Source organism: Lemur catta, chromosome 12 (assembly GCF_020740605.2).
Source record: "Lemur catta isolate mLemCat1 chromosome 12, mLemCat1.pri, whole genome shotgun sequence".
Taxonomy (NCBI): domain Eukaryota; kingdom Metazoa; phylum Chordata; class Mammalia; order Primates; family Lemuridae; genus Lemur; species Lemur catta.
The window spans coordinates 10,891,675-10,906,934 of record NC_059139.1 but is presented as its reverse complement, the minus strand read 5'-3'; the positions used below and the strand labels follow the sequence as shown (position 1 = coordinate 10,906,934).

The 15,260-nt window shown below is 41.5% G+C and overlaps 1 protein-coding gene across 1 annotated transcript; it reads left to right on the top strand.

The window, feature by feature from the left end:
* On the top strand, positions 1–15,058 carry ZNF622 (zinc finger protein 622). Its single transcript, XM_045566269.1, has 6 exons — positions 1–1,094; positions 2,331–2,582; positions 2,808–2,970; positions 7,057–7,169; positions 13,226–13,369; positions 14,794–15,058. Exons 1-6 carry the CDS (start codon positions 473–475, stop codon positions 14,919–14,921), a joined length of 1,422 nt encoding a protein of 473 aa, XP_045422225.1. The 5' UTR covers positions 1–472; the 3' UTR covers positions 14,922–15,058.
* The last annotated feature ends 202 nt before the right edge of the window (positions 15,059–15,260 follow it).

Sequence of the window (15,260 nt, the reverse complement as noted above, 5' to 3'; positions counted from 1 at the left end):
TCAGCGAACACCCGACCCTCGCGTCACTGACAGGACCGTCCCTGGGCGCCTCCCAGGGCCAGGGGCAGCCCCGGGCCCCGCACTCGCCCCTTCTCGCAGACCGGTCGCCTTAATGCGTCACACCGCACGGCACAACCACCAAGGACGGTAACTGGGAGGGCGACGCCCTTCTGGCCACACCCCCCTCAGGCTGACCAGGCGGACCCACGACCTGGTTAACCACAGGATTCCCCTGCCTTCCGGGACCTCGCCGCGGCGGGGGCGTGGCCACAGGCTGAGAGGCGGGATTTCCTGTCCAGCTGTTAAAAAACTTCCGGCATGTGCCGGAAGGGCCCTCAGTGAGAACCGGGAAGTCTGCGCGCAGTGTGGCTTTTCGTGGCCGCTGAGGCTAGTTAAGGTCGGAGGGTCTTGTGTGGACAAGGCGCTGATCATTAGGTTCTTGGCTTGGTCGCCTCTTATTTCTCGCCTGGCGATGGCGACGTACACTTGCATCACTTGCCGGGTGGCGTTCCGCGACGCGGAGATGCAGCGGGCCCACTACAAGACGGACTGGCATCGCTACAACCTGCGGCGAAAGGTGGCCAACATGGCTCCGGTCACCGCCGAGGGCTTCCAGGAGCGAGTGCGGGCGCAGCGGGCCGTGGCGGAGCAGGAGAGCAAGGGCTCCGCCACCTACTGCACCGTTTGCAGTAAGAAGTTTGCCTCTTTCAACGCCTACGAAAACCACCTCAAGTCCCGGCGGCACGTTGAGCTGGAAAAGAAGGCCGTGCAGGCCGTGAATCGGAAAGTGGAGATGATGAATGAAAAGAACTTGGAGAAAGGACTGGGCGTGGACAGTGTGGACAAGGATGCCATGAACGAGGCCATCCAGCAGGCCATCAAGGCCCAGCCGTCTATGTCTCCCAAGAAGACGCCCCCGGCACCTACAGAGGAGTCCACGAGTTCTGTGGCCGTGGCTGCTGGTGGCCGTGTGACTCACGACCGAGACCCGACCGAGAAACCGCCCCGGCTTCAGTGGTTTGAACAGCAGGCGAAGAAGTTGGCCAAGCAGCAGGAGGAGGACAGTGAGGACGAGGAGGACCTGGATGGAGACGGTAATGGCTCTGTCGTGGGCGGGGCGGGAGAGGGCGGAGAAGTAATTGGCTCCCCTTACGTTTCCAGGTTTATACTCGAGGTGGGGATGTCGGTGTGGGTCAGTTTTTAAGTGAAAGTGATGAGTGAAGATAGGTTAGACGCTTTCTGAAGTGCCTTATCTGGCCAGCATCCCCACAGGGAAATTTGTCTGTTTAGTTCACTGTTGTAGATTCAGGGCCTAAACCTTACTGGGAAAAAGAATAGGTGCTTCGTAAATATTTGTAGAATGAATTGATGCCCTCTCTGTTTTGGATGGGGAGGTGGCTTTGTACTTAATTTAGTTGATTAAAACAGAATGAGGAGCTCGAAATCAGCTGGCAACCCTGAAATGTGGAGCTTGAGCTAGCAACCTAGCCTTCTTGACTTCGTGAGCTGTTTATTCCTTCCTTTCCTCATACCACATCCTATTAACGCTGGTATTGTATATGTTAATATCTTTGTGCCGATATAACAAAATATCTGAGACTGGGTAATTTATAAACTAAGTTAAGTGTGTATTTTCTCGCAGTTCTGGAGGCTGGGAAGGCCAAAATCAAGGTGCTGGCTGATTCAGTGTCTGGTGGGGGGCCTGTTCCGTACATGGAGCTTTCTTGTGCTATGCTCACATGGCAGAAGGAACAGAGGGCAAAAAAGGAGCTAGCCAGTTCCCTTGAGCCCTTTCGTAAGCACGCTAATCCATTCTTGAGGGTTCTGCTCTCATGATCTGATCACCTCCGAAAGACCCTGCCTTTTAATTCTATTCCATTGGTGATTAAGTTGCAACATAACTAACTTTGGAGGGACACATACAGTCAAGTCATAGCAGTTCATACAGCAGCCCGCCACCACATACATACACACCATGGTACTCCTATGAAATAGTAGATACAGACATTGTTCTAGCAGTTTATAAAAATATGCAGCCAGATTTGAGACCACTTAACTGTGTGTTCAGCGCTGGGCTAGGTGCTATGAGGCATAGGAAAGGAACGAAAGAATCCTGTGTACTGGAAAAGATTAAGGAGTTTTTTAGCCATGCACACTAGTTTGGTAAAATGAATAGCTATCATTGAGATCTTGAAAGAGGATTTGTCCCCAGGGGGATGTAATTGGCATGCTGTGTCCCCAAGTATGGGACCATACTACCTCATGTGAATCTTTGTGGTATCTTTGTGACTAACACTTATCTTAAACTTCGTCAAAATTTTGGTTTGAAGATTGGGAAGATATTGATTCTGATGAAGAATTGGAATGTGAGGATGCTGAAGCAGTGGAGGAGCAGGAGGCAGAGGAGGAAAAGGCTGGAGAAAGCCCACCCCTTGGAGCCATCCCTGTAACAGAGTGCTTATTTTGTTCCCATCATTCAAGCTCACTCATGAAGAATGTAGCTCATATGACAAAAGTCCACAGCTTCTTCATTCCTGATATAGAATATCTTTCAGATCTTAAGGGACTGATTAAATACTTAGGTAAGTACAATAATTGTCCTTTTAGTGAGGAAATGTCACATTATTCGGGACTGGTCCCAAGGGAACATTAGTTTTGTTTCTCACCAGTCTTTGATTTAATTATTGCTTATTTTTGTGAAAGCCAAAAACTTGATGAATGTTTTTTGAATTGTGGACATAAGTGGTGAGATTTAGTCTGGTTGCAAGAAGCTTCTTTCATATTTTCTTCTCAAATTATTTTTCCAGGAGAGAAAGTTGGTGTTGGGAAGATTTGCTTGTGGTGCAATGAGAAGGGAAAATCCTTTTACTCCACAGAGGCTGTACAGGCGCACATGAATGACAAAAGCCACTGTAAGCTCTTCACAGACGGCGATGCTGCTTTGGAATTTGCAGATTTCTATGATTTTAGGTAAGTGTGGTTTGAAATGTGAAGTGAAGTAAGGTCATCATATTTGCATTGAAGTGATGATGTTAGATGTGCCAGTGACAGGTATGTGACTGGCACTGTATAATATGTTCTTTTTTTGTTTTGTTTTTGAGACATAGTTTTACTCTATTTCCTAGGCTAGAATGCAATGGTGTGAGTGACCATAACTTACTGCACCCTCAAACTCCTGGTCTCAAGCAATCCCCCTGTCTCAGCCTCCCGAGTAGCTGAGACTACAAGCACATGCCACCACGGCTGGAAAAATTTTTTTTTTTTTTGGTAGAGATGGAGGTCTCGCTATTGACCAGGCAATATATTCTTAATAATCCTTCTAACATCTCTATCTACAGTGGTTATTTTCTCTTATTTTGTAAGTAGGAAACTCAGTTTGACAGAGTAACACATCTAGTAAAGAGAAGATCTCAGACCTAAACTGATGTTTGTCTGACTTGTTTTGGGGGTTTTTTTGGTGGTTAAATCATCAAGAATTCAGTTTTGCCAGTTACCCCATGAACAGAGGTACAGAAATTAGGTTGCACATTTTGGGTTTCCTGAGAGTCCTTGAATCACAAGCTGTCTTCTGAGGGAGTTGAGATGATTACTAAGCTGGGCCACACCTAGACATTTGGTGATGAGATTATCCCATGGGTAATCTCATCCCATGGGTTTACTCCTAACTAGAATCTTGAATAATTTATACATCATTTAACAAATGTGTGCTAGGTGCTCATGAACAACTAGTTCCTATTGTCAAAATTCCTGTAACTTACTGCAGGAGATAAGCAGCTGTGTATAATTACCATGCCAGGCATGCATAGTCCAAGTGATACAGGTGTTCAGAAAATTCGTAGTCTTTTAAGTCTTCCTTTTGCGTTTTCTCCCTGATTTCTCATTTTGCAGTTGGAGACTTGCCATCAGTAGGTGTCACCAGGTTGGGGGTGGGTTAGAGGTGGTGGCACTGGAGAAGACGATTGAGTGTCTGCTGGAAGTGCAAAGCATCTTCTTCCAGGCAGGAGACAATATTTATCCCTCTCAGGGTTCCTTTCAAACAGCAATTTATGACCTTTTGATTGATGTTATAATCAGAGTAGTCAAAGCAAACAGCATAGGTGGAACTAAGTGGCTGCCACCAGCAGCTGGCTTAGGCTGCCGCAGCACTCAGTCTCTCATCCTGTGGGTATATGAAGGATCATACCCAGTCTCACAGATGTCAGCTCATGACTCCCAAATTTATGTCTTTAGTATAGGCTTCCCATAAGGCTATCTAAACTCCAGACTTAGATATCCAACTGTCTCCTTGTCATTTCTACTTATGTGTCCAAAAAACATAATTAAACATGTCCAAAATCAAACTCCTGCTGTGCGTCCTAACCTGCTCCTCCCTAAGTATATGGCAACTCTGTCCTTCTAGTTACTTAAGCCAAGAGCCAGCCATGTAGTCATCTTTATTCTTCTATTTTCTTTCAGGCTTACATTAAATCCATTACCAAATCCTGTTTTATCTACCTTTACATTGTCTTCAGAGTGTGACTACTACACTGTGACTACCTGGGTCCAGGTGACCATTATCTTTCACCTGACTTACCAACCCCTACATTCTATTCTCAGAACTGTAGCTAGAGGATCCTTTTAAAATACCAAGTCAGATCAAACTACTCAATCTTGCAAAGACTTCCTATCTTACTCAAAGTAAAAGCCAAGTGTAGTGGCCTACAAGTCCCTGCATGATCTGACTCAGCTATGGTTCCTGTGTTTTCTGTTTCTTGCTCTCTGGATTCCTAGCTATTCCTCTAAGGTATCAACTGTGTTTCTCAGAACCCTTACTGCCATTTTACATATTATATATAGTTTGTTTATGTATAAATTCTTTCCTTCTAGAATCTAAGCTTCAAAATGGTAGGGCCTTTTGTTGTTATTATTACTGTTTACTGGGTGTTGCTCAAACTGTTAGTTTGAACTAAAATATGTAACTGATCTAAATGGTACAAGAAGTGAATTTTCCTTAGTCCAAATGATGCTTTTTTGGACTCCATTTATTGAGTTTTATTCTATTAGTGCCTAGAAATGAGAAATTTTGTGAGTCTTCCTGAAAATGAATATTAAATGATTTATTTCCTTTAAAAAAACAAAAGTTGGCTAGGTGCAGTGATACATGCCTGTAGTCCCAGCTACTCAGGAGGCTGAAGTGGGAATACCACTTGAGCCCAGAGGTTCAAGGCCAGCCTGGACAACATAGTGACCCTGTCTCTAAAAAAAAAAAAAAAAAAAAAAGTTGATACTGCTTAATAAATGGGAAATAAAAAACCTTCACATACAAAGCCAGCACCTTCCCAAGATAACTAGTGTAACTTATTTTTTACTTGGAACTTTTTATTGAAGAATAAACTTACAGCAAAGTGCACATATGTATACAGTCAGCCCCTTGTATCCATGGGTTCTACATCTGTGGATTCAGTTAACTGTGGATCAAAAAAATGGCATCAGGGAAAAAAATGGCATCAGTACTATAATAAACATACACAGTCTTCTTTTTCTTGTCATTATTCCCCAAACAGTTCAGTATAACAACTATATATAGCATTTGCATTGTATTAAGTATTAAAAGTAATTTAGAGATGATTTAAAGTGTGTGGAGAATGTGCATAGGTTATATGCGAATACTATGCCATTTTATATCAGGGACTTGAGCATCTGCAGATTTTGGTATTCGAGGAAGGTCCTGGAAGCAATCCCCCATGGATACCAAGGGATAACTGTACTTTTGATATCATAATTGAGTTCAGTGAAGTTTTAAATATGACTAGTATTTAGGTGAAGAAACAGAACGTTAATAATACCCGATATTTCTCTTGTGTGTCCTTTCATGAGCTATCCCTTCTGTTTCCAAGAGTAACTACTATTCTGACTTACAGCTGCATAGATTGGTTTTGCCTGTTCTTGTACTTTATATAAATGAAGTCACAAAGAATCTACTCTTGGATCTGGCTTCTTTTGCTCTACTTTACATTCGAGAGACTCATTCACACTATTTTGTATAGTTGTAAATAATTCATTCTCATTGTTGTAGAGTATTCTGTTTAGCACCCACAATCTCTAGTCTACTGTTGATGTGCATTTGAATTGTTTCCAGTTTGGAGCTATTACAAATAATGCTGCTGCTTCATTCTAGTATGTGTCTTTTGGCAAATGTATATGTATACTTTATCTGTTGTGTGTATATGTAGGAGTTGGACCAGAGGATGTACATATGTTTGGTTTTAGAAAATACTGTCAAATTGTTTTCCAAAGTGGTTCTCTATACTCCCACTTGTAGTGAGGGAGAGTTTTTCACTTTAGCCACGTTAGTGGGTGTGTAGTGGTCTTAATTTGCATATCCCTGATGATGACTACTGTCATCAGGAGCCTTTTTATGTATTAATTTGCCATTTGGATATCTTTTTATGGAGTGTCTGATCAAGTCTTTTGTTCATTTTCCTGTTGTCTGGCTTACTGTTAATATTTTAGTGTACATTTTCTCAATTTTCCATGTGTATGTATGAATATGAATTTGTGAATATTTCTAGGAAAATAGAGATTCTTCTAGACCTACACTGTCCATGGACAAGTGTACTTAGGTGGCAGTTTAATTTACAGTTAAATTAAAAAATTCAGTTCTTCAGTAGTTACACTACCTGCATTTCAGAGTTGAGTGCTTGAAAGCCTGTGTGACTAGAGCTACCATATTGGACACACAGACATAGAACATTTCTGTCACGGAGTTCTATTGTACAGCAACTTGTTTTTGTAATGGTTAAATTGAATAGAGCTTGTTCATCTCTACATTCTCCTCCTCTTCCATTCGGCAACCTTCCTAGAGAGAAACAAATATAAGTCATTTGCTCACTTTTACTACAGAAAAATGTTAACAAGTTATTTTCTTCCCCAAACTTTTCAGCTGGCAGTCCCTACAGCTGTTTTCCCCCTCCTTTAGGTAGCTAGCGGGTTTGCCACATTTGCAAATACAGTATATGTTTTTGTAGTTCAGTTTGGGGTATTAGTGTATTTATTAGTGCCATTTCACTGTTACAGGAGTAGCTACCCAGATCACAAGGAAGGGGAGGATGCCACTGAGTCTGAGGAGTTGCCCTCAGAAAAGAACTTGGAATATAATGATGAAACCATGGAGCTGATTCTGCCTTCTGGTAAGTGCATTTGTCAAAAATAAATAGCTTAATGTCATCGGGATTGAGGGGGAGACATATCACCATCAATTACCTTCCATACTGAGGGAAATGGATAATAAAACTTAAAATGTATGTTTGTGTTCTCATGTACATGATAAACTCTGAAGGCTGCCACTTTAAGTTGGGCTGTTTTGTTTAAATTGGATCAGTGTTTTTGCTCACTTCTGTTATGACTCAGAATGTTTTGATCAGGCATTTCTTTTCTTCTCTTTTTTTTTACAAAAGGTAGACCTTTTCTATTCTATTTATTATTTTTTTGGTCCCATCTAAGTTTTTCTTGTTAATTTTAACCTATCAATCAGTTCTTTGAACTGATTTCTGTTTCCTTGTGTTGCTTAGACTTCCAAATGGTAGTCTGGCATGGGTGTATCTGACTCATGATAGAAATTTATCCCAGGTATGAAAAGATAAAGAATAACCATGAAAATGAGAAGCACCCACTGTTATTTATTGTGTGGGAAGAAAAAATTTTTGCAATTAGCTGATAAGAATAGGGGAAGCTACAAAAGACATGTTTGAGATCTGAAAGAGAATGAAAAGGTAGAGATAATAAGATCTTAATAATACCTGGTATTTTCTGAGCAATTAGCAAATTCCGGCAGGTGTTTTATCTTTACAGCAAACCTGTGAGTTAGATTTAACATCTTGATTTTATATATAAAGCTTAGAGAGGTTGGGTAACTTACTCCAGATCCCATTCCTAGTCAGGGAAGCCTTTTCCCCACTTCCCTACACTTTCTCAGGAGAGTTGCAGTAATGGTGCAGGCAAGAGTACCGTGCCAGCGGAGATGTCTGCAATGAAGCAAGCCTGTAGTAGGGGTTCCCACATGGAATATCCCTGCTTAGGGACAGACGGCCATCACTAACTCAGAACAATAGCCCTTTAAGGTCAAGAGCAGCTTTAGAGTATGACAGTAGAAGGAAAGGGCCGGCAGAACCTGTTTTGAAGATTCAGTTCCTCCCACAGTGAGTGATAAGACAGTTACAATGCAGTATAATACTGTGGCCTATACAATACACAGTGGCTAAACCTAAATACAGCCATAGAAAGCCTCTTCTAGTCTTTCTCTGGTGAAAGTACCAATATAGAACATCAGAAATATGTTTAGTGACTTATTTTCCAGAACTATTTGTTTAGCTTGTCTCATTAGCTTCCACTTCCTAACTGTAAATGGAAATAACAACAGACCTTAAATAAGTTGAATCAGATAATCCTTGTAAAACAGTGTCTGACATGTAGTAGGATCACTATAATATTTGATTCATTTTGCATCTACTTTGGCACGTTATATAACAAAAGTGCGCATAATAAGTATATCCTATTTAAGAAATACAGTATATTGGAGAGAAGTTTTCATCTGTATTTCAAACTTTTGAAACTTGAAAAAAACAGACTCCTCAGCTATGTAGAAAACACATTTTCCTCTTGTGATTGACTGTTCTAACATTAGCCAAAGTCAGAACTAGGTATCTTTTTAGGATACTCTCTTCATCTCCCACATCAAGATGATTTGGCAGCTCCTAAATGTCTTTTGAATATTTTTTCGTTCCCTCTTTGTTCATTTGTCTGTATCACCATTACAGCTTCCCATCTGGCCATCTCCAATCTGGTTTCCACAAGCCACTAGAACATTCTAAAGCACCAGTATGTTTTCTTTACCCTCTGTAATTCCTTCAGTGGGGGCCATTGCCTTAAGGTGACTTTTCGTTTCTCCAGCTCTGGTCCCTCAGGTGTCTCTTGCTATTGCTTTACCCAGCCACTTGCAGTTTTCCTCCTCTGGGCCTTTGCATGTGTGCTGCCGCTGTGTTACTCCTGCTCCTCCCTCCGTAACACTCAACTGACTTGAGTTCAACCCTCCGGGAAGCCTTCCTGACTCCTCTCCTGTCCACATGCTGGGTGATGAGAGTCTCCTCTGCTCCCGGGACACTTGCATATCTGTTGTCACAGTCACCTCACTCCTTTGTGACCATTGGCTTGCTTGCCTGGCTTTCCCCATTACATTTGAGAAGAAAGACTGCTTCTTTTTTCTCTTTGTCTTAGTACAGGGTCTCAGGCACGTAAGAGCCAGATAAATGTTTGTTGGCTGAGAAGGTAGAGGTAACTTTTAAAAGCACGGCTTGATTCCCTTGTGCCTATGTAATAAAGGAAAGAACAGGCTTTCAGGGGTTTAGAATCTTATTTGCCTATGGTACCCTTTTAAGTCCATGGAGAAGATTGCTTTGCCACTATATTACATAGTCAAAGAAGAAAGTGGCCTGAGATTAGCTCAAAGGTCCATTTTCTCCGCTTTTTAAAGCCTGGGTTGCCTTGCTCTCAGCTGCAGGTCTAATTACTGACCTGTAGTAACAACCGAGTCATGTTATTTGAAAGGATTGGACAGTAACCTCAGGATAGCTCTTTGACATACACTTGGAAGCAGTGAGGTAACAGGTTTGGTATGAGGGTACTGCAAAATACGGTACTTTTAGGTAGAATCAGTAAAGACTTAACCAACAGCCAGAAACTGTCTTATTGCAAGAGCTCTCAGTTAGGTTGTGCACATATTTTTCTGTGGGCATGTGCATTTTTGGGGGGCAAAGGCCATAGTTTCTTAAAAGCTCTGTGACCTGGAGAAGACTAAGAGCCACTGATAAAAATATCCAAATCCAAATTATTCACTGTTTTCTGGGATCAGCACAGATGACCAAGACCTTAGAATAGAATGTGTTTAAATGGCAACTACACAGATGTCTGAGGAATAAAACTCTACCAGTGTTCTGAAAGTTCTTCCATCTTTTAATGTCAGCCATACTTTTACCATCTCAGATTTAAAAAAAACAGTCATGTGTTAGTCATGTTTACCATGAGACATGACAGTCCATTGGTTTGCACCTGTGTCTCAATACTCCGGTTAGGGGGGCTTGTAATGACCCAGGAAAATAGGAAGTCTCTGAACAAACTATATAAAAATATAGCAGCATCATATATAATCCCTTATCTCTGAACAAATTTACCATTCAGAAAGCTGTTTGATTATGTTCTTTTGTATGACTGGGTTAGCATGGATATTAGCTTGTAACTAATTTGGAAAGGATTCTGATGTATAGAGCTTAGTGATATTTAATCAACTACTCTTGAGTCTGCTTTAAACTGGTTTCAAAAGCAGAAGTTTTGATACTTGAAATCTAGTTACTTAGTTTGGACTTCACTAAATCCTCAAGTTGCTGATCCCAAAGCCAATGACAAAAAGCATCCGGTAGAGGGTGCTGTGAGCATGTATTTTGAAAATTGTGGCCTGGCTCAGCTCCTTGCCTTTCTTTAGTTGCTCTTCAGCTTGTATGGAGTAAGTTGGTGTGAGAGACACATTCAGTTAGCTGCTGACAAGCCAGGCAGAACTGTTGGTAGATCCACAAGAGATACATAATTAATCTTCTTAGGAAAATTATAGTTCAAGACACTTTTTTCTTTTCCAGTATCTAACGTCATCAATTGTAAAGCTATTTGTTAAGAAGGTGTGGACAGTTTTGTAAGCAGTTACTGCGGAGGTGCGAGCTAGATGCACAGGCTGTATGCTTCACCACGACTCAGACAGAACCAGTCCCTTACTTATTGGGCAGTCACACTGTTCTAGAAAGTATTTTTCCTTAATGAGGGCCCTCAAGTTGAGCTGTCCTTAGCACATTATACTTGGTGCTAATGTCAAGTGGTCACTGTCATTGACGCAGGGCAGGAGTAGCTCTAAACACTGTCAGCTGTCAGAAACCTTGGCATTGAGCCATGAAGCCCTTTCAGGGGTGTTTTAAAAGGCCAACCTTCAGTAAGATGTATTTCCAAATGCTGCAGAAGACTATGAATATATTGATTTATTATATACTAATGACCAGCATTACCATTTCATGGTTTGGGGATAATCCTTGCAAACCTGGAGCATCCAGACCTAATATTGTAAATCACAGTAAACAATGCCAGGGTTTCCTGCTAGAGCTCCCATTTAAGCTTGTGTCTTTATCCGTCAGCTACATCTCAATTTCTTGTGCTCTAGGAGCTTTTTTAACTCTTCTGCTGCCAGAACCATCAGATTCAGGGAAGCATGTTTTTATCCATACTGATATCCAAAGACCATATCTATGAATTGAATTTGTCATTTCTTGAGTATGGTAACAAAACAAGCAACTGAAAATAACTACTTTTCCATATCTATGTAGCAAGTAAATTATTTTCCAGGTGTCTTGCCAGGTATGGGGACTTAAAATAACCCGACAGCATTTTCTCACACAAATTAAAGGTTTAGATCCTAAAAGCAAATACAACCTTCCACAGTATTTATAGTATCCTATTCATGTCTTTTTACACAAAGGGTTCCGAAAGAAATGGTTTTATATATGTATATGTAAAAGTAAAACTTTCCTGGACACTCTACACAGGGTTCTATAGCCATTTTTCCTTTTAATTTTCAGTGTAAATGGCTATTTTATGCCTTGTATGTATGCTGTTGTTAAATATCTACATGTTTATGTCTGTCTGGGAAGGTATTTGATTGTTTATGTCCTCATGAATATTTTTGTGAAAGCATAGTTTATATTTAGTAAGCTCTTAGGTGATGCTGATGCCATGGGCCTGGGGACCACCTTTTGAGAGCCACCGCTCCGATGGAGCCTGGAGTTATTCACCCCTGGGGCCTGCCCCCTCAGTTCCTCTGCTGTGAAGCTAAGACACAGGGGTTGGGACATTTTTCCTAGAAAAGGCCAGAGAGGCAATTGTTTAGACTTTGTGCACGCTGTTCTTTCTCTGCAGCAGCTCCTCACCTCTGCCATTGTGACGCAGAAGCAGCTAAAGGCGATACCTGCACAGATGGGCATGGCTGTGTTCCAATAAAAGTAATGAAAATAAGCTTATTGGCCAGATTTGGTCCTCTGGCTGTAGGTTGCCACCCCTTGATTAACATATCAGATTTGCCTCAGCCTTACAGAGGAACCTTCAGTCGTTCCTCCAGTAAATGTCTTTGCTTATCTTGGGTTTTTATTAGCCCGGCTACAGAAGTTCCAAAGCTTTTTGTGGTCAATACTTTTGTCCCGTAGTTTTTTTATTTGAAATGTGCAGGGTCTCTTTTTCACCACTATGTTACAAGTTGATAATGGGCCTATGGGATAATGATATATACACTCATATATTGTAATGATGTCAGAATACGTTGGAAATTAAAATTAGAAATTCATTTCTGAAAGCATGATTACTGGATCCCTCTAAATAAGCAAAAGCTGTAGAAAGAATTGAGCTTAGTTATTTTTTTATATTCTAGTTCACCAGGTGATTTCCATTGATCGTTTAGGAAGCAATAGAGCAGGGCTTCTCAACTTTGCCACGATTGACATTTTGGGCCAGGTAATTCTTTGTTGTAGAGGGCTGTCGTATGCATTTTAAGATGTTTAATAGCATCTCTGGCCTCCACCCACTGTATCCCTCTAGTTGCAATCACCAAAAACGTCTCTAATCAGTGCCAAAAATGTTCCTTGTGGGGTAAAATCCACCCCCATTGGAGAATCACTGCAATAGAGAATTTAAGCAAAGAAAGCGTGGGTTGATTTCTATTTTAGACCCTGACTGTGGCTTGTAGACCTAAACGTCAGGACTGTTCTCTATGTTTAATCTTCTTTCTATTAAAAAAAAGGCTAATCCGTTATCTCCTAGGGCCCTATTATCTGTATTAATGGGGGTTGCTATGTGCATTTCTGGGGAGGCATATTGTAAGTACAAGATGCTGAATTTTTCACTTAACAGTGACCTGCCATTTTGCTGTTTTTAAAAAATCTGTCTATTCTTTGGTTTTCTGTTTCTTTCTGGCTTTCTTTTACCTTCTCATTTTATTTTATATGCTGCTTCATCTTTCTTTAGTAGGTAAAACACTGTTTCTTCTGGCATATCCATTTCCCTCTAGATATACTTAAAGATCAGATTTGAAAAGCCCTTGCTTTATAGCTCTGCCTTGAAAAAACTATTCAACTCAGTGGTTTATTATTGCTCTTTTGAAAAACAGGCGCCAGAGTGGGTCATCGTTCTTTGATGAGATACTACAAACAGCGATTTGGCTTGTCAAGAGCTGTGGCAGTTGCTAAAAATCGGAAGGCTGTGGGCCGCGTACTTCAGCAGTACAGAGCCCTGGGATGGACTGGCAGCACAGGTACACCTATGTTTACGACTACAGACTTGCACTTGCCTAACGACTTGTATTTCTAGAAGGGGCTTGGGGAAGTCCTTTCCATTTAGGTTGTCCTTGTGGATCCCCTCTAGGGGAAGCAACCTCTTGGCACCAGGGGCTTTCATTACCACTTGATATAATACATCTATGGCAATAAGCCCAAAGCTCCATGAGTTAAAATTTTCATATTTCTGGCACAGTAACTTTATATATACCATTAACTTTTTCAGAAGATAATAGTTACAAAAAGAATTTTTATTTAATAATCATCAAAGGTTGAAATTATCCTGGAGCCTACACAGAGGAATTAAATAGAATCCTAGTGGTTAATAGCTTGAGCTGTGGAGTCAAACGTGACTTATATGATATACTTATAGGTTCTTATACTATCAGCATGAGTAATTTAATTAATCCAATCTTCCATTTCCTCATTTATAAAATGGAGATGATAACTATAGGACCTGCCTCTCAGAGATGGGTGGGTTGAGTATCATGCATGTGTGATAGGTGCATGCACGTGGTAAAGGCTAGCTATCAGTCCCTTTTTTTATAATTTTTCCATAGACTAGCAGTCCCCCAACCTTTATGGCACCAGGGACTGGTTTCATGAAAGACAGTTTTTCTACAGAACTGGGGTGGGGGTGGGGAGCAGCTGTAAATACAGATGAAGCTTTGCAAGCAGCGCGCCCCCACTTCCCAAGTTTCATGGAAGACAATTTTTCCAAGGGGGTGGGGTTGGGAGTGGAGGCCCGGTCTGTGGCCTGGGGTGTTGGGGACCGCAGCCGTAGACAACTTAGAGTCAGAAGGGTAAAGTAGGCCACTGAAATTGTTAAGCTTTGAAACCTCATCTATATGATACTGTGATGCTGGTTATCCTTAGATCTTCAGGGAAAACATCCGTCCAACCAGAGGACTCTGGAGAGCGTTAAGAGGGAGCTGCCTTCTGATTGCCTGGGAAGCTCGGGGTGACTAAAATCCATTTCAGATGCCACTGTCGTGTGGTTTTCTTCACTCTGGCTACTTGCTGGCCACTTGAATCTGGCAGCGACTGACTTCATCTTACTCTTGTCAGGAATTATTGTCTGACTCGATTTACAGTTTCTGCCTTTCTCTGTCCTCTTAGATCAATTGGGCTTCACCTTTTGGGCTTACAGACTTCCAGATGATAAAAACTAAAGATTAGCGCCTCAGAAAAATGTATATGTACAAAAGTTCTGGTGTGCAATTCTGACAGGCACAGAGATCCCTGAGGCCCATTTCTTAAAGACCTCAAGTTAGCAATTCTTTTTAAAATATAAGAACCCACTTACTTCAGACTAACTTTTAGATTCTCTGCCAAGATTGGGTTTTCTCTGATCACAAATAACAGACTTTTGCCTCGTTTCTCAACCCCCTTGCAACCACAGGAGCAGCTCTCATGCGAGAACGAGACATGCAGTATGTCCAAAGGATGAAATCAAAGTGGATGCTGAAGACAGGAATGAAGAACAATGCCACCAAGCAGATGCACTTTAGGGTCCAAGTGAGATTCTGAGAGTCTGCAGCATTGAGTGATCGACCTCCTGCTCAAGTTTCCTCCTTGTCTGAGGACCAGTGAAGGCCAGATTGTGTGATGGGCCCTTTTGCTGCTACTCCATTTGTTCTGACCTAATAATAAAAGTCAGAATCATACTGGTTTTCAAATGTCGTCTCAAACAGTGTTTAAAGGTTATGTTTTCACAGAGTGAGTGGTATGTCTGTGGACCTGGGACCTGCACTGCTGCTTGGCAGTTGCTTCACTGCCTCAGCTTTTGAATGATTTATGGCTGTCAGAATAATGTGGGAAACTCAGGAGTGACTTATCTGCTTCATTTTCAGAACAAGTCACCATGCC

Coding starts and splice junctions, on each gene's coding strand:
- ZNF622 (XM_045566269.1), top strand. CDS start 473: ATGGCGACGTACACTTGCATCACTTGCCGGGTGGCGTTCCGCGACGCG. Junction 2,971..7,056: donor GCAGATTTCTATGATTTTAG/GTAAGTGTGGTT, acceptor TCACTGTTACAG/GAGTAGCTACCCAGATCACA. Junction 13,370..14,793: donor GGGATGGACTGGCAGCACAG/GTACACCTATGT, acceptor TTGCAACCACAG/GAGCAGCTCTCATGCGAGAA.